Source organism: Camarhynchus parvulus, chromosome 6 (assembly GCF_901933205.1).
Source record: "Camarhynchus parvulus chromosome 6, STF_HiC, whole genome shotgun sequence".
In the NCBI taxonomy this organism is placed as follows: Eukaryota; Metazoa; Chordata; class Aves; order Passeriformes; family Thraupidae; genus Camarhynchus; species Camarhynchus parvulus.
The window spans coordinates 3,864,946-3,884,433 of record NC_044576.1 but is presented as its reverse complement, the minus strand read 5'-3'; the positions used below and the strand labels follow the sequence as shown (position 1 = coordinate 3,884,433).

The following is a 19,488-nucleotide window of genomic DNA, read 5'->3' as shown; positions in this document are numbered from 1 at the left end:
AGAATTCACCTCACCTGGGTAATTCCTTGAAGAGAGGCAAAGCTCAGAGCTTTCCCTGTCAGCTTGGGAAAAGTCTCAGGTGTTCCTTAAACTTCCCTCTCATGGACCCAATTCCAGCAGGGTTATTCCAGTTCTTTACAGTGCAACCCTAAATAATGTTTATTAGCAACCCAAGAGCAGTGGGGGAATGGGAATACTCTCTGCTTGTAACTAAATTATTTTTTTCTTTTCACCAGAAAAGCCTTTGAACATGAACTCAGGTTTTGCTGGCCACTGAATGGCAAGTGATGTGTTTGCAAAATTAAGCTTTCCATTTGTAGGGCATTATTAGGACTCATTTCATGATGCTAATGGGTTTTAAATATTTTTTTTCTTTAATTTTTCTTCCTCTTCAGCAACACACAGGGAATAAAAAGAAGAGACTGGCACATCACACTACTAAATCTGCAGAAACATCTTCAAGTTCTTGTAGAGAGCAGTGATTAAAGCTTTAAAAAATGTACCTGTTTCTCCCCCTGAAGGAACAGAGGGCTGCTGGAATATAAATCCACCTGAATTAGAGCACAGCTCATCTGCTGATCATTGAAACCACATGGTTTAACCCATCTCTTGTAACTGCAGCTTTAGTTTGTTTCGTTTCATCTCATTTCTGCGCCTGAAAAATCACAGCAGCCCGAAGGATGAACTGAATTGCACCTCCAGTGAGCTGCACGGGTTAATTAACATAATTACTCATTCCTAGCCTGGTCAGCTCCCTGCATTCATCTGCTGCACACCCAGGCTGAATAATTCAGCAGGTATTAATTATTTATGGCCTGGAGCTCTTCAGAAGGCAGTCAGTGCCAGGATTGGAGTTGGGAGACAAAGCCAAGCCCTGCCCCACCAGGCCCAGCTCAGGCTTTCCTTAAACTTCCCTCTCATCGACCCAGTTCCAGCAATGGGTTCTTCCAGATCGGGTTCTTCCAGATCTTCACAGTCCAAAGCAATGTTTATTATCAACCCAAGAGCAGGGGTGAAATGGGAATATTCTCTGCTTGTAACGAAATTCTTTATTTCTTTTCACGGGAAAGGCCTTTGAACATGAACTCAGGTTTTGGGCATCACAGATCCCGGGCATCACAGCAGGGAAAAAGGGCTGGGGTTGCAATCAGACCCCCAAAAAATCGTGTTTTAAATCTCCCCACATCCAGAAATTGATTTATCAGGGATTCCAGTGACATCAAAGGAATCTGGGGAGGGGGGGGAAATCACTTTTTCCTTTCGGTTCCTTGGTGGAATGTGCTGGAAAGGAGAACAGAATGAAGGTAAAAAAATACCTGGGAGCTGCTATTTGTCAAGGGCAGAGGGGGCTTATGAAAAAAAAATAGAATAAAAATTGTATTTTACATTATATCAATGCTATAGTTGATAAAATGCTCAGTATTAAGTGGCATTTTAGGAGGAGCAGGAAAAGGCTTTACAGGAACTGGAAGATGGGTGAATCCATGTGAAAAATGGGGCACCTATTGTGAACAAAGACAAATATCCAGGTGCACACAACCCCTGGGAAAGGCTCACCCACATCTCCACCTGCCGCTGCAGGTCAGCAGTGCCACCTCCAGTGCCCATCACCACCCCAGCAGAGCAGATTTATGCTCTAAAACCCCCAAACCACCCAGATTTTTCCTCCCCACATATGTTTACCCCCAAATCCTCCCCCTGTGCAGTCTCTGCTGCTACTCCCCATCCCCTCCAGCCCCAAAGAGCTGTGCCAAAATATTTCCACAGCCAAGCCCTGGATGGCAGCACACAGGAGAGGCTTCTCCCCACCTTCCCACTTTGGGGTTTGGCAGCCTCCCCCCAGGAACGCTTCCTGATAAAAACCCCCGAGTGGGAACAGGGCAGCCTTTCAGCCTCCCCCAGCCAGGGCAGCTCCTGGAGGGTGCTGTGGTTACCCACAGGGCAGCACAGCCCTCATTCCAACCCTCTGCAGAGAGATGTCTGCTCTGTGAGGCCCTTCACCAGGGCACAGGGTGGGGAGGCAGAGCTGAAAGCGTTTTTTCATTCCCAGGAAAGCCAGGGGGCTTGCAGCTTTTCCCTCCCTCTATTCCCTGGCTTGGGTTTTTGGGAGCTTTTTTTAACCACTGAGGGTTGTCCCCTCTGTTGGACTATGCTTTTTTCTGACTCAGAGATGGGACAGCTGAGAGGTGTTTTAAAAACTTTTATTTCAGTTTCAGAAGGGTGAGACAATACAAATGTTATAATTCACACCATCACAATCAGAAGTCAACAATTTTCTAATCTAAGTATTTTTTACCTTATTATTTTTTGCCATACTATGCTGTAAATACTTTAAAACTAATAATCTAAAATTACTCCTCGTGATTCTTACTATAATACATTTTTCATACTTCTATTTCTCTAAAATATCTACTCTTTTTTACAAAACCATCCTTTAAAACGTATTTCTAATTCTGTTTCTCTCTTAACAATATCTATCTTATTCAACAACATTTCTAAGTCAGTATTTCTTATCTCAAAATCTATATACAAATACACACTATGTGAACCTTCTATCAAACTTTAAGAGTTTTCTATTAATCTATTTCCCACAGTCCCCTGCATTTTGTCAGGGTTTTACCCTAAGACATGGCTCTGTCACTGCCTTAAGCATCAAGAACTTCCAGCCACGTGGAAGATAAAGCTGAAATAATCCAAGTGTTAAAACTGCACTTTTCTCCCAGATCTCCTTCCCCTCCCAGAAGCCAGTGCCAGGAGGGAGGTGGCATAAAATCCATCTGTCAGCTCAGCCTTGCACTGAATTTCCATTCATGCTCCAGATTATATATCCAGAAAATGACAGACCCAATCCAGCCCTGGTTCTCCCACATGGTACCAAACCCTTTCTTTTCTTGCACCACCAACTACTTTGAACTGAAAAATTAGGGAGAGGTTGGCATTGCAAAAAAAAGCAGGAGAAACAGCCCAGGTTTGACAGTTCCTTTAGCTCCTCTTTAGGAGGAGCAGCAAAAGGCTTTACAAGAACTGGAAGATGGGTGAATCCATATGAAAAATGAGTCACCTATTTTGAACAAGAACAAATATCCAGGTGCATGAAATCCCTGGGAAAGGCTCACCCACATCTCCACCTGCATCAGGCTGGGCTTTTTCGGGCTGGGTGGTTCATGCTCCACAGAGAATCCGAAAGGTTGGAAAACCCCTCTGAGATGAAGTCCAACCATTCCCCAGCACTGCCAAGGCCACCTCTAACCCATGTCCCCAAGTGCCACATCCACAGTTTTGGAACAGTCACAGAATCACAGAATCTCTGGGTTGGGTTGCAAGAGACCTCCAAGATCATCGAGTCCAACCCAGCCCCAACACCTCAACTCAACCCTGGCACCCAGGGCCACATCCAGTCTGTTTTTAAACACATCCAGGGATGTTGACTCCACCACCTCCCTGGGCAGGGCATCCTGTACTTTATCACCCTTTCTGTAAAACACTTTTTCCTAATATCCTACCTATATTTCCCTTGGTGCAGCTTAAGGCTGTGCCTCTGGTTCTGGAGAAAGAGCCCAGCCCCAGCTGAGCACAGGCACCTTTCAGGAGCTGTAGAGAGTGATGAGGACTCCCCCTGAGTCTCCTTTTCTCCAGGCTGAGCACCCCCAGCTCCCTCAGGGGTTCCTCACAGGGTTTGTGTTCCCAGCCCCTCTCCAGCCTCGGTGCCTCCTCTGGACGCGCTCCAGCGTCCCAAGGTCCTTCCCAAGCTGAGGGGCCAGAGCTGGACACAGCACTCCAGCTGTGCCCTCACCAGGGCCAGGGCCAGGGGCAGAATGACCTCCCTGCTCCTGCTGGCCACACCATTCCTGATCCAGGCCAGGAGCCCTTGGCCTTCCTGGCCACCAGGACACATTCCCCGGGCTGAGACTCCACCAAGGCCTGCCCACCCTTTTAGTGAAGGAATTTTCCCTGATATCCCATCAAAAACCTCTCTGGAGCAACTTGAGGCCATTTCCTCATCTTGTTCCCCAGGAGCAGAGCCTGAACCCCCTGGCTGCCCCTCCTGTCAGGGGGTTGTGGAGAGCAATAAAATTCCACACAGGGCTTGATCTTACTGAGGAAATGCCAAAGCTCCAAGTCCCAAAAAACCTGCTCATTTCCACCACTCCTCACTTCCAGCCTGATTTCCCTGCAGTGCTCCTGAATGAGAGGACCACTTAAAAAGACAAATCTGTGTTTAACCTCCTGAACACTTTTATTGGTTGGAGACTGTCACTGTCATATTTTCTGAAAAATCCCTTCGCCAGGATTTTTCTCCTGAGAAGCTGAGAAGCCTCAGAAAAGAAATGTAAACAATGATTATCTGATTGCTTGGGATGTGGTTTGGAGGTTGCTTACCCACAGGTGCATCTTTGATTGGTTCCATGTGAATTGTTTTTAATTAATGACCAATCCCAGTCCAGCTGTGTCAGACTCTGGTCAGTCACGAGTTTTTATTATTCATTCCTTCCTAGCCTTCTGATGTCTCCTTTCTCTTTCTTTAGTATAGTTTTAGTATATCATTTATTTTCATATAATATCATAAAATAATAAATCAGCCTTCTGAGAACTTGGAGTCAGATTCTCATCTCTCACTTCTTCCTGGGGACCCTCACAACAACAGAAGACCACAGGAGACCAGTAAATTCTCATTTCTTGGGGTGTCCAGGCCTGCTTTATCAGCCTGATAACCCCAGCCACTACCCTGGGTAAGGCTGGGGATGTGCACGAGTGGAAAGCGAATTTGGGAAGGCAAAAGTGAGCAACGAGCTCGAGGTTTTAAAGATCGGCCAGTAATGGGATGACATTTCCTTTCTCCAGGAACATTTGTCTGTAATGAAAGCGATGCCTGAGCACATCAAACTGGGCTGTAATTATCCCATTATCCTCCTGTCGGGTCTGAAGGCTAAACTGAGATAATGTCAGTGGAAAATGCTTCTCCCACACTGGGGAATCATCCCCTCCACGGTTTCATTAGGGGAGTATCAGGCTCAAGCAGCTTTTGCTGAGAGCAGGAGCAGCCTGAAACAGCACCTCAGCTTTTCCCTTAAATCCTGCTCCTTAAATCTGCCCCTCAGGATGTGGATTGGGGAGAGAAGGGCTTGGGATGGGACCAGCAGAGAGAAAAGGGCAGAAGAAACCTCACCAGAACATCCTCATGTCCTCAGCAAGGGACTTGGGGTAATCCTGGTGTTCTCCAGGCCAAAAACCCCCCTGTTCCCAGGGCCAGGCAGCTCAGACCGAGAAAAATAAAAAAAAAATGAAATAAAATAAAATAAAATAAGATGGAATTTTGTATAACTAAATGGAAGTGTTTAGCACAGCTTGGCCAAGGCAGCAAGGGCTGGAAAGAAAAACCTCCAGCTCATCAACATCACACTAAAATTGCCCAAATCCGACTTCATTCCCATTAGTTGAAGGGGACAGGAAGAGTCACTTGATGGGGCAGTAAACTCATGGTCACAGCTGCCTTAGGAAGGAAAATATTGGGCAAGTCCCTGGCTAAAAAATGATCTTATGGGTCAGCACCTGACCAGATAAAACCTAGAGCAGGACATGAATATGGACAGCCAAAATACTGGAAAATAGAGTGGTTCAGGTCTTTACACACTGGGGTTTTAATTTTCAATAAAAGGTGGGCCAGAGGGTCACTGAGTTCTGGAATAATAAAAAAACCCTACATTTTGGAGAGCCAGAGGACAGCAAACACTCCACCTGGATTTCAGCAGGTAAATGAAACCCCACAGGTAATTTTGTCAGCCTGACATCAAACCCTGCACGTCCTTTGGGATGTTCAAGCCTCCATTTAATTGCTGGAAAAATTAAGGCAGACAACAATACCAATCCATAGGGTCCTAAGGAAAACATAGGGATGTGTTTACCAAGTTTTATTAAAGCACCTCCAAAACTGGGCTGAAAAAAGCATTTGCAGCCGTGCAATGCAATTAATGCTGCTGTGAAGAGGCTGAGTCACAAACTGGAGTTCGTTGGGAGCATCTCCAGCTCCGGGGGATTTTATCCTGGCACGGGAAGGGTTAAAAGTGAAGGGAAAAGCGCTTGGGAGAAGCGTGGGAAGGACAGCAAAGAGCCGGGGCAGGAGGAGCAGCTGGGCCGGGTGGCTGAGCCAGAGCCAGGCTGGAAATGTGGAAGCGATACTGAAAGCAGAGCAATTAGCGCAATGAATCTCCCCTGCAGCTCCGGGGCAGGGCTTGGAGCCGGATGGGAAGGGGGGAATTTATTAATGACAGGGAAAAAAAAAAAACCTCCAAGGTTTTTTTTGTCCTCCAAAGAAGGCAAAGGAGCATCTGCAAACGGGGCTGGATTATCAGTTTTTGAGTTTGGGATTGAAGGTGCTTGAGTGGTTGTTTGTGTTTGGATTTAGGTGTTTTTTTTTATTAGTGAAACAGCTTTATAACTATGAGTTTGGTAATCTTTCATTAGGCACAAAATGGCTAAGTAGCTCTTGTTATAAGGTCTTTTAAGACTAAACTATCTAATTAAGAAAGGACACCAATTATTTTCTTTTTTAACTTAATAACTGATCTTTTGAAGCTTTCAATGCAGACTTTTCTGTCTAATAACAAAACATCACTCAGACTTATGAAGAAGAAGGTAAAGAAGAATAACTTGCTTTTGTCTTAAAATTTCTAACTTGCTTCATATTTATTTTTATATTCTAAAACCTTCAACTCTGAGTTTTCTACTTTGTGATATTACACACTTCTAACTAACTACACGCTTGTTAATCTCAGGGCTATTAATTAATTTTTGGAAGTCTTCTCTATAGCTTTAGGTCAATTGTGGTGTTCTCTTGTGGGTCTGTGCCTTTAAGCACAGAAAGTTTAACATTTTTACCATCACTGGATGAGCAAAGCTGACCTCCTGAGATTCCCATTCCTCCTCTGCCACCCAGCATCTCCCAGCCCTGCCAGAAGGGCTCCAAAAATGCAATTTTAAATCCCCTTCCCCAATCAGGGTTACACTGCAGGCTGGAATAGGGGATGCAGGGATTTATCAGCTCCCTGTTCTCCCTCACAATGTGAACACCATGAGCACAACACCCACACAAGGAGCTGCTGCTTCCAGTTCCCAGGGAATGACAGGCTGGGAGCAGGGTCAGGAGAGGAGTCACTGTGGGGGAAAACCAGCTCCAGGGGATTTTTCCATGTGCTGCCTGGGCAGGAGCCACCACAGAAACGAGTGCTGGGGAGATTTGTGACATCATTCCATGGGAAGTTTCCCCCTGGGTTTCCCATTTGGTTTAAAGAGAGTTGATTTTTTTATTCAGCTACTGGATATTTGGCAGCAAAACAAAGGAGAAGGAGAAAGAACAAGAAAGAAGAGAAGGAGAAAGCTTCCCAAAACATAAATCAATCAGCCCAATGTAAAAGATGGGAATCAGCTGTACCTGCTTTTAATCTCAGAGTAGAAGCTATAATTTAGGGGTCAACCCAGCCAAAAACTGGGAGTGTGAGGCACAACTGTCCCAAAATCAAATGGTCTCTGCAGCTGATGCTTTAGGATGGATTTGACTGCACAGACTCAGGAGAGATTAATCAGACCCCAAAGTTTCCCTAAAACCAGCCTTTAGCTGATCCACAGCACCACTTCCTTTTTTGCTTTCCTGCCTCCAAACATATGGAATAATGGAGTAAAAAATGTAATATTCATAATGCCCACACCAGCTCAACCCAGATTTTTCCAGCATCTTCCCACAGAAGAACAAGTTTCTGGCTGAAGTTGCCACGAGCATTCTCCTATCAAAAGATAAAACACTTTGAAATTCTTCTTTTCAAGGTGATTATTTTAGTGGGAGGGGAAAATTTCAATCCAGCTTCAAGTCTCTGTGCCCCAGCAGTGCTGAGGAATGTGGGGAAGGAGATTTAAAATGTCAGGGTTTCTGCAGGGGAGACCAACTGCTCTGGTGTGTGCTTCCCAAAAGGCATCACAGCCTTTTCCCTGGATGGGACACGGGATAATAAAGCTGCAGATCAAAGTGAGAAACGTGCTCCTGGCAGGGAGAGCCCAGCCTTGCGTTCTGGGATGAAAGGGGAGGCAGAGATTTCACCCTGTACTTGACACACATTTCATAAAGCAGCATGAAAATCAATGGGGGGAGAAGAAAAAAAAAAAAAAAACCCACAACCACCACCTTTCATGCTGTTTTCAGTTTAGTATTTTGGTTTTTTTAACATTGAACAGTCCTTTTCTGAACTACAGAACAGACAGAAATAAAGTAGCCGAGGAGGGGGCTGCTGTCTATTGATAAAATACACTCTCAGTGTCATTCCATGAAAGTTTTCCCTCTAAGAGATGATTTGGGGATTTTTTTTTCCTGCCTCCATGCAGGCTGAAATGGCCTCAGAAATGCCCCCAAGGCTTTGAGAAAAGGATAAACATCAAATGCAGAAAAAGCAGAATCCCTGACTGGTTTGGGTGGGCTGGCAGATGGGAAGCAAAACCACCTTAGAGATCCAGCCCTGGTATTTAAATATAAAAAAGTATATTTTATATAAATTTTCCCAGATAAAGCAACTTCCTGGTGTTTTTTCCACCTTCCCAGAAAGCTTCTTCCCAGATTTTCTCCACTCTGCCTTTCCAAACCTTCAGAACCTTTCTGTACTTCTACAAAGCATAGATTTATTTTCTTTTGAATGTCAAAAAAAACCCATAGGCTGGAGCAAGAGGGGACACTGGATGTATTTATTCCTTCCAGCTTCCTGATTTTTTTAAAGATCCATTTTCAGGAAGTGTAGCAACTCCCCAGGTGTCTCACCCTGCATCTTTCCCTGCTCCACAATCACTTCTGAGATTCCTTACAAACCTTTGGGATGCATTTTTAAGGGACTGCTTCCTGCTATTCCCACCAATTCCAGGCTTTAAAAGTTGAATTTTGGCTTAAATAATAATTGCAAGCACCAAATTTCTGTGTTGAGCCGCTTAGAGGATTTGTGTGTAGTTCTTTGGGGTCTCAAGGAATTATTCCCATTTTTCCTTCCCACTTCCACACACCACAGGAAAAATAATACAGAGCACAGCTCCTCAGAAATTGATTGATTAAAGACTTTAAAAAAGTTTTTTAAAAGTTTTTTAAAAAGTTAAATATTGGCAATACAGTGCCGATACATAAATGGAAAGTGGAATTTCCAGATTTTTTTGTTACTACGAACAGGTCAATAGATTTTTTTTAAGCAGAATTTTTATCCTAATTGGTCACTTAAAATCCCGATGGTGATTTTTACCTGGGAAGATTTTATAGAAACTCCTAAGAAAGAGTAAAATGCAAATGAAAACAACTCAAAATTCCCATTCTGCTGTGCTTGCTGCAATCAATCAATCAATCAATCAATCAATCAATCAACCACAGCCTCCTTTAGTGCAAACTTTGTGCCAGAAACCCCAAATATTAAGATATTTCTCCTGAACCTGTGTCCCACCTGCACAGTTTCCTTCTGGGTATTTTATATTAAATAATTCTTTGTTTTCTCCCCCTGTAGCTGCTGTTTGAGCTTCCATCACCCCACTGGCCTGTCATTAATTTAGTGCCATGAGGTGGATGTTTTCACCCCATTTTACACCTTAAGATGTCTCAAAACCAGGAATCACCAAGAAAATCACTGCCAAATCTGTTTACACTCCTTTGAGTCAAACAGAAGAGATTTGATCCCATTACTGGAGAGCTTTTCTCCCTCTCCTGTAGCAATTCCCACAACACTCAGGCTCAGCCCCCAGCGTGAATTAAATCCCAAAAATGGAATTTGAAATTTTAAATTATCTCAATCCTTTATCCTCGTGGATCCCCAGGATCCTCCCAGCTCCTTCCACCACCCATGGGCCTGAGCTCTGCCTCCCTCCCTCTTTTTAGCATCTCCTGCCTCATTTGTGACTCCAGGCTTTTATTACTAATGGAACAAAAATGCTCTGAGAACACCCATGAGCAGGACACAGAAACAAAAATCTATTTGAAAAAAAAAAGCAATCCTCATCTTTTCCACTCAGGAGGTCACAGCCGAGGGGAAAGCCCTTCAGGAAGCCCCTTGCCAAAGCTCTGTCAGAGATTTTCCAGGACCTGCAGCAGCTCCACAACCAAGTGGAAACCTTGGGAAGGCTTTTTCCTGAAGTTTCTCGTTAGGAAAGAGGCACTCTGAGTTTTATTTTAGTCCTTTCTATCCCATTTTCCTCTGATAAGGTTTCATCACCCGGGGGGATTTTTGCTGGAGAATTACCTTTTCCATCCTGGGGGACCACTGTGACAAAACTGACAGAACAATTCTGACAAAAGTGAGACACAAAAATCCTGAAGAAAAGGATACAAAAACTCTGAAGAAAGTGACTTTAAAAAACCTGACAGAAATTATAAAAGAGGCCAAATGAAGAGTGAGTGAGGCCAAGCAGTTTAACACCACCACATCCACGGGCCGCTTTTAAAAATGAGCAGCAAGAGGGACACAGGGCCCTTTTTCTCCTCCAAACCAAGAGATGTCCACAAGCTGCTGCAGAAAAACAACACAATCCCAGCTCCCAGCTCCTTGTATTTTTATAAATCCACTCACACCAAAGATCCAGGAGGGAAAAGCAGTTTCTGGTGGCCTTGCCTGGCAGCACAGCTGAGGTTTAGAGCCCACCAATGGAACCAGGTTTTCAGGGATTGGGAAGCAGAGCTCCAGGCAGAGGGAAGGTGGGGGACATGGAGATCTGGCAGCTGCCCTGAAATCTCTGGGCCTGTGGTTTGGTGCCCCAAGGGAGGCTCCAAAAACCTCCTGACTTGAGGCATTTAAAAATAGGCTGAAGGAAGAATTTGGGATGACGCCGCTGGGACAGAGCCTGCGTCAGCCAGGGATGGGCACTGCCCCATTCCCTTGGCAAGAGCGTGCCCTTCCTCAGGGCAGACCTGAGAAACACACAGCAGAGATTCCAAGTTTTCATCCCAAACCATGCAGAAAAATCATCATTTTTATAATTTAAAAAAAAAAAAAAAATCCTGCCATCTTGCCCTTGCTTTCTTCACCAGGACCAGGGATCACGTCTAATAATTGATTTTTTTTTTCATTCCACATGTTTATATATAAATTAAACTGATTTTTTTTAAATTTCAGATGTTTTTATTTAATGAATACCTGTTTTGTACTATTTTTGGAAGGGCAAGCTGAGTTTAGCTGCTCTTGCTGTGCTGCCCTGGCCCATGAGGAAGCACCAAGGGATACGATGGAAAAGGTGGATTGGGTGACCAGGGCTGCTGGTGACAGACAAACAGACAGACAGACAGACGCCAGGCTGTACCCAGTGGAAAGGCACCATTTGATGCCTTTTGGGAGCCAAATTTCCCCCAACCTGGCTCGATTTTCAGGTCTCCTGTAAACCAAAGGGAAGCGATGCCCGGGGAAAGGGGGGGAGCAGTGAGTTCAGCCCATTAAAAATTAAAAGACAGGAAATGATTTCCATTGATTAACCATAAACATTTGCTTCTCTCCCTTTCTAAAACCCTTCTGTGCTCATTTGTCTGACCTTGGACTTCTCGAGGGGCTGATGTCACACTTCTCCCTGCAGTGACAATTCACTTTGTCCCCTCCATCTTCACTGCTTCATGCCACAAGTTGCTCCATCCAAATGAAGACCAAGCAAAGAGTCCATCTCCTACTTCTATCATTCTCTTTGGAATATTTTCCAGCTCTCCCCAAATTTAAGCAACCCTGTCAAACTTCCCTCTGTATTTCCCTCCCTTGCAGCAGCCACGCTCTCCCAAAACACCAAGCAATGAGGACAGTGTTAATTCCTCCTCTGCCAATATAATTCCAGCTAATAAAATCCTTCTGATCTTTGGTGGGGATCACCCAGGGATGAAGCATCCAAGGAATTTGCTGTTGCAGCGCATCAGGAGCGGATGGGACCGGATTAGGGACGGGTAAACGAGGAAGAGAAGCGTTCTTAGAGTCATAATTAATGGCAAAATCACTTCTATCCTTCCTCTGGGCTTACAGAGAGAAAACAGCAGCCTCAGATCCAGCAAAAGCTCCCTGTTGAATTGTTTCAGACACAGCTGCTGAGTGGTGTCAAATATTGCAGGACAGTCCCAAACTGTCCTTCCTCAGCTTAAGGGCTGAAGTGTCCACACACAGGCAGCAGATCACACACTGGTCTCCCACCAGCAAAAAAAAATGAGGCAAAATCTCCTTTTCCAGGCCGGCCAGGCCCTGAGGGAGGGTGGTTCCAGGTAGTGGGGAAGCAACTGGGTTGTTTTTCACAGGCAGGCTGAGCTCAGGATCGATATCGCTTTAGTGGCTGGCAGCTGATGAGATCATGGCTAAATTAACAGAGCTCACTTCCCAGAAAGGGGCTGAGGGGGGAAGGACACGGCTCCAGGGAGGGGGAACATCCTCCTGGCCATGCTCATGGGGCTGGAGGCCATCAGCAGAGCAGCTCCAGGGGTGGTGGAGATGTGAGACACAAGCGTTATAGGGGGGGAAAAGTGATGGAGAATTACAGGGCTCTGCAGGACATCTCTGCTTCAGCCTGGGGCAGCTCCAGTCCAGCTTTGAAGGTAAGTTTTGGACTGGACACCTCCCAGACTGCCCAGGTTTTACCCTGGGCATGGCTGGTCTTGGCCTGAGCAAGACCCAAACCCCAGAGATGGATTGATCCTGCCATGGCCATCAGCAAATATCAGCTTGTCCCAACAATGAGCAAGGCCATCAACAGAGCAGCTCCAGGGGTGATGCAGATGTGAGACAGAAGTGTTATGGGAGGGGGGGAATGATGGAGAATTACAGAGCTCTGCAGGACATCTCTGCTTCAGCAAGTCCAGCTTTGAAGGTGACTCAGCCTTGAGTTTTGGACTGGAGACCTCCCAGGCTGCCCAGTTTTTACCTTGGACATGGCTGGTCCTGGCCTGAGCAAGACCCAAAGCCCAGAGCTGGGTTGATCCTGCCATGGCCATCAGCAAACACCAGCTTGTCCCAATAATGAGCAACCTCTTTATGCTTTTGCTGCATAAAGTCAAGAGGATCCACTCCAATCCTCCATCCCCAGTACCACCCAAAGCCTTTAGTCCTGAGTTTAAACACCTTGGGTGAACACACACCCTCAGCAAAGTATCCCCCACCACCTCAGGGCAGGTGGAAGCAGGAGAAACAAGGATTCATGCCTGATTTTACCTGGAAAACCACAGGCAGGAGGACTGGTCCAGGACTGGGAGGCTGAAACCACAATACACCCCAATACCTTGCTTTTAAATGTGAGACCCCACTGCCATCTTGTGGCAAATGCTTCCTGAAATAAAGTTTAAAAGGGGGGGAAATCTATTAAAAAGTTGCAGAAAAAGTTAGGGAGCCAAGAAGGACGGGTAAGTTACCAGGAGCAGGGTGGGGAATCTCATCTGTCTGAAATGATGCTGAGGCTGAGCCTACAGAACTGTGTCAGACTAAAACAGGCATGGAAAAACCAGGGATGGCACTGTCCAAGCTGGATTTGGGGAGCTGAGGACATAACCACACACAAAACATGGAATTGCCTGCAGGGCCAGGGCTTCAGCAAAGATTCAGTCACAATTCCAAAAACATTCCAGAGTTCCCAAAGTCATTTCATGCTGCTCTGGTTTGAAGGAAGTTTCTCATCCCAAATAAGCAGGATTTAGCTGGAATTAGACATTGCACCTCAGAATTAAGGCAGGCAGCAGCTGGAATTTCCTGGGAAGATGATCTGGAGTGGGATTAGGGCTCAGGTGGATTGCTCTGGGTGCAGGGACAGGCAGGGCTGATCCAGCTCTTAGCCCTGGCTTTGCCACACCTCAGCATTTACTTTTTTGCATCATTGATCATCTGCGGCGCTTTTGCTTAGCAACTGGGCATCACTTTAGCAAAGTGCCTGGATTGCTGCATTATCCATGGATGGCTCCCACCCTGCCAGGAAAAACAGGGACAAACTGGTTTTCCTTCTTTGTGTTGCCATAAGGGCCTGGCAGGTGCTGGATGAGACAGCCCCGAGGCCTTGTGTGATCTGAAACACTCACTGGCTGTGGGTGAAAGTGAAGCAAAACTCACTGGCCATAAATAAATTAAGGAATCATTTACAAGAAGCGCAGCTCCGCTCTCCTCTCAGGTCTCTGCTGGCAGGAATGGATCAAGGAACAACAGGGAGGAATTACTTTGAGGACAGGCACAGAAAGCGACTGTTTTGAAAGAAAATCTGATTTACAGATTGGCTATAGACACATGGATAATTCTATACACCTGGCCAGCTACACAGCAATGCTTCCTGCCATTAAAATTTATATTTCTATGTTATCAGAAGGAACAACAGCATAAAAACACACTTCCAAAGATAACACATCCTTCACCACCTTTCTGTTTACACATCCCAGTTCTTTGGATCTCTGCAAGCCTTTTCAACTCTGCCCTTGCTGCACATGACAGGGGTGCCTTACAAGAGGCACAACTTGTTTAAACCAACTCCATTCTCCACTTTCAGCTGGGATTTATCCCTGTTTGAGTTCCTGTCATCCCACAGTTTGCTGCTTTCAGCTCCTTGACAGTTTCACGTGTTGGTGTATATTACACACAATAAACAAATCCAATTATATTGTCAATAACTACATCTTTATCTTCAGGGGTGGAAAAGTGCTTGGAGGTTGATCCCACGTAAAAAGTTGGGGTTTTTTTTGGCATTCAACTGAAAACAGGTGGGCCTGAACATCCCCTTGGGGGTTTCATGGTCTGGGAGTTGTCTGTGGGTTTGGGAAAAGAGGCGTCCCAGGGATGAGGGACGGAGAGCTGGGAGCTGCTGCTGTCACTGGAGCACAGGCAGGAGGCTCTCCGAGGTGCATGAGCTCCCCATAAATAAATCAGCCAAGTGCTGTCAGCAGTTCTGAGATGCCAGAGGCAGAGAAAGCCCCGGGGACACTGAGGGGAGCTGGCACCAGCCAGAGCCAGCCCTGCCTCCAGCCAGCATCGGGAGCGGGGAGAGCTCGTCGTGCTCTCGGCACAGCTCTGCAGCACAGCCCTGTGCTCCCTGACCCCAGGAGAGCACCCTGCAGCCACATCAAGGACCCACACACTGCCCATTGAAAAAACACCTCAATCTAGCTCGTGGTGGGGAGGGATTTGGGGGGAAAACAGGGGGAAAAGGGAGGTTGTGGGTGCAGCGTGCTCAGCACACCACGGAGCCGCCCGCCGCTCTCCCAGCAACGAGACGGGAGAAGAATTAAGCAGAATTAAAGGAAGAATTAAGAATTAAAACCCAAAAGCAATCCCAGACTGGCTTGGTTACCATTGTCATGGCTACCACGAGCGAGGCTGAGGCACGGGGGATGCCAGGGGATGGAGCTCCAGCCTGGAACTGCCCGCAGGCCCCACCAGGAGTTTTTCCTGCCTGCTGAAACATCATCTGAGGATGATGGGACTGATGCAGGATGGGCCAAACGACCTTCACTGCATCACATGGACACAGCTTTTCCTGCAGCTAGCCTGCCAACCCAAACTGGGAACAGCATGGGAAAGCCTCAGGCCAGGACTAAACCTCACTAGAGCCATGAGCAGGTTTAACAACTTCTAAATAAGTGATTACTCATGGTGGGGACATTGGGTCCTGCCCTCATCACAGGTGCCAGGTCACTGTCACCTTCCTGAGGCTCGGGATGATCATTGCCTCCAATAATCCAACAGCAAAAGGAAAAGTTGGATGTGGTTTCTCCTCCATCCACAACACCTGGCCTCTGCCTCAGTGCACAGGGATGTGCTGCCCCAGGGAAGGACAAACAGACACACTCAGCTTGCACTCACACACCTCCCTGGGCACAGCAGTTTGCTTTATTAAATAACTACAGGCAGGGAAAAGAATAATACTGAATTAAAAAATAATAATACTGAATTTAAAAAAAAAAGCCCAAAGCCAAGTGCTCCTCGTTTGAGCAATGACAAGGGGCAGGGCACAGGAAAGGAGGAAAGGGCTGGAGTTTGGTCTGGACACATCTGGGGAGAGCTGGGGATTCACACCCACACACAGATCCCGTCGGGAATGGCTCTGCTGAAACAAATCACTCCTCACAGGGGACACGGGACCGTGCCTTGCTTGAGAAGCACCAGGCACAGCTTCTGCCCAAAGCAGGGTCACACACAACTTCTCCACCACACCCACCTCCCCAGCAGCCAGCACAGCACCACGCTGCCCAGTGTTCCCACATGCATGGAAGAATGACAACCCCCGAGACCCCGGGTTGAGTGATGCAGACCCCATACTCCCCCCAAAAACCTCTCTGTGGGTGCCTGTCAGCAGCACAGGGAAACGGAATAATGGAATCACTAATGTGGGAAAAGTCCTGCAGGACCAGCGAGTCCCGCCGGGATAACAGGAGGCAAAGCGCGGCTGGAGCAGCATGAGCTCGTTTTTGGGGAGAACGGGGTGGGGAAAGGGGGGGTCGGGGCGAGTGGCAGCACCTGCCCCGGGAACGGGGCTGCCGGGCGTGCTGGCGGCTCTCGAGCAGCCACGGAACAACTTCCCGGCCCCGCCGCAAACTTTTCCCAGCGCCGGGGAGGCACCGCCGCCCCCCCGCGCTCCGGCCGAGCATCCCCCGGGAGCGGAGCCGCGCCGGGGACGGGAAGAGCGAAGCGAGGGAGGGAGCTCCGGGCTGTCCGATGCCCCAGCAGGGCTCCTTCCCGCGGCTCGGAGCCGCTCCCCGCCCCGGGCACGGTCCGTGCCGGCGATGCCCGGCGGGGGGACGCGGGGTCCCGGCCACCCCGCTCGGGACCGGGGGTGGAGGGAGCGGGGTAAAAAGGGGGTGCCATCCCTACCTCTCTGCCTTGGTGAACTTGCGGAAAGCCTGGCGGAGGTCGTGGAAGGAGCGGTAGGTCTGCGGCTCGGCCGAGATGCCCTGCGCCCGGGTGGTGCGGGGCCCGATGTGCGGGCTGGGGGCCGGCAGCACGGACTGGCATTTGTGCAGCCGCCGCCGCAGCTCCTGGATCTCCTCGTCCTTCTCGCCCAGGCGCCGCTCCAGCTCCTTGATGCGCTCCTCCTTGAGCAGCAGCAGCTTGGTGAAGTCCCCTTCCAGCTCGGTCATTTTGGGGCTGCCGGGCCGGTCCCGCTCTCGTGGAGCGGCTCCCGGGCAGGGGCAGGGGCGGGGGAGCGGCTGCGCCCGCCCCGGCTCAGGGCAGCGGCCCCGGCATCGCCCCGAGCCCGCCGGCAGCGCCGAGCCGGCCCAGGGGCGAGCAGAAACCGCCCCGAAAACAGCCGCCAACAAGGGAAAAGGCGGCGGGGAAAAAAGGACAAGAAAAGGGGAAAGAGCTCTTGTGCCACTCTGCGAGGCTGGGATCCTGGAAATAGCAACAATTACCATGTGATCGCGGGGTGACGCAGCTCCTTGTAACTGGAGCCGAAGACTTGGGATTCAAACAAGAACACTTCATAAATATTAAATTGCCTCCTGCTAATGAGCCACGTGGAGCCGCCCCCCGGCCCGCCCGGCCCGGCCCCCGGCGGCTGCTCAGCATCCCCGGCAGAGGCTCAGCATCCCGGCCTGTTCCCCCAGGAGTTCAGCATCCCACCTCTCTCCTCACCCCTCGTTCCAGGCTGTGTTGCCCTCAGCTGTTGGTCCCTCCTGGGTACCCCCCTTGGGCACCTTGCACGCCTCCCTCCATCCTTCCCTGCCCAGGTTACCCCGTGTACCTCATGGCTGGGGCGCCGCACATCCCACCCAGCATCCCTCCCCATCCAGGACTCCACTCCCCTTCCCACCTTGCTCCCTGCCCTCCAGGTCACCATGCCAGCCCAGCCCTACCATCCTGTGGGACACGCTGTCCCTCGTCCCAGCCTGCACCCCACACCCTGAAGAAGAAGATCCAGTCCCCAGGCACAGACACCCTGGTGGCACCTGAGGGGGGAGCAGCCAGAGTGCTCTGCCAGCTTGTCCAGGGAGGGAGGAACTCATCCATCCTGGACTTATTTGGAAGAGCCCATCATGCACATGAATTTTTAATGCCGGCTGGCAAAGGGCACCATCAGCTCCCCTATCACATTTCCCTCCCAAACCACTCTTGTTTCCAAGCAGGGATTTCAGAAGCCCCTTGCTGCAGGCAAAGAAAAACCCCTTGGGGATGGGAGGGGGTTTTTCCCAGCCCCCACAGCCAGGCCTTGGGCACTCAGGAACCCCTCAGGGTCCACATCCCAACCCACAGAATCTTGTGCCACGCCTTTAGGGACAGACTCCCTGGTCTGCTAGGGCAGGGCAAGGAGAGGGCAAAGCATCTGAGCTGGAGGATAATGGAGTATTAAATTCAGGGTTGAAAAATCAATTAGCAGCGTCTCTGTCTTTTAAGGAGGTGGGGGTGGTGGGGTGTTTTTGCACCCTCGTGTCTCTGCCTCCAGCCTTTCACGTGTGGCTGGAAACCTCCGGGTTGGGAGCTGTGGAAGCATCCCTGTGGCCACGGGGCCAGGCAGTCCTTGCTGGGGGGGGAGGGGGAACTAATTAACAATTATTAATAATAATTGGGCTTTATTAGCGGGCAGAGAGCGCCACCTCGTGGGCGGCCCAGCAGAGCAGGGCTGAGATTTGGGGACAGCGCGGCCCTTGCCGGGAGCTCGGGGACGGAACGGGGATGCTCCAAGTGCCCCGGGAGGGCCCATGGGGTGCGCTGGGATCCCCACACGCTCCCATCGGGATAAATGTCCCGGAGCAGAACGCAGGGGCCGCCCCGTGCCCGGTCCTGCCCCATCCAGCACGGCGGCGCAGCCCGGGGCTGAGTCACAAAGGGACATGGTGACACCGGCGCCCCGCGGTGCCACGGGGCCATTGTGACACGGGGACACGTCGTGTTGTGCCCAGGGCCCGTGTGGCACTGCGGCTCCCGGCGCTGTGGAGGGAGCATGCCGGGCCGTGCCCTCCAGCAGCGCAGGGCACCGCGCTCCGGAGGCTGCAGCTGCCCGGGATAGCTGCCATGGACATGCCCATGGAGAGGGGCCAGCTCGTCCCCCAGCCCTCCAAGAGGCACCTGCTGAAGGACGGAGCTGGAGGGACAGGCGGGGATGGCGCCAGCATTTCATCCCACACCTCCCGCGTCTCCTTCTCCTCTCACCTCCAGGTGCAGCTGTCCCAGAGCCCGGCTCCGGCTGCCCGTGGGGAGAAGCCCTCACGGCATTCCCGGCCGCAGCAGAGCTCCAGGAGCCGTCCCGGCTCGGCCAGACCGGGGCGGGGACAGCGCTCGGCCGCGTCCAGCCCGCTGCCGCTGCCGCCGCCGGCCAACACCGCGGCCCGCGGGCAGTGCCGGCGCCTCAGAAGCTGCGTGGCTTGCTCGGGCAAGGCCACGCCGGACACCGTCTCGACAGTGCCCTCCACACCCTCCACCCCTGCCCCGACCGAGCCAGAAGTGCTCTTGATCCACCAGTTCACCCAGACACCCGAGAGCTGGCGTGGTGCCGAACGCGTGGATCGAGACGTGCAGACCGAGAGCCCGGGCCGGGAGCGGCGCAATGCCCCTGTCCGGC

At 49.7% G+C, this 19,488-nt stretch overlaps 1 protein-coding gene across 1 annotated transcript in view; it reads right to left on the bottom strand.

Annotated features, from left to right (window-relative positions):
* Positions 1–17,395, bottom strand: part of PRKG1 (protein kinase cGMP-dependent 1) — a 369,443-nt gene extending 352,048 nt beyond the window's left edge. The window contains exon 1 of the mRNA XM_030950731.1: positions 16,803–17,395. Coding sequence (XP_030806591.1) covers positions 16,803–17,344 — 542 coding nt within the window. The 5' untranslated portion in view covers positions 17,345–17,395. The remainder of the gene's footprint in view (positions 1–16,802) is intronic.
* Between the last annotated feature and the right edge of the window lie 2,093 nt (positions 17,396–19,488).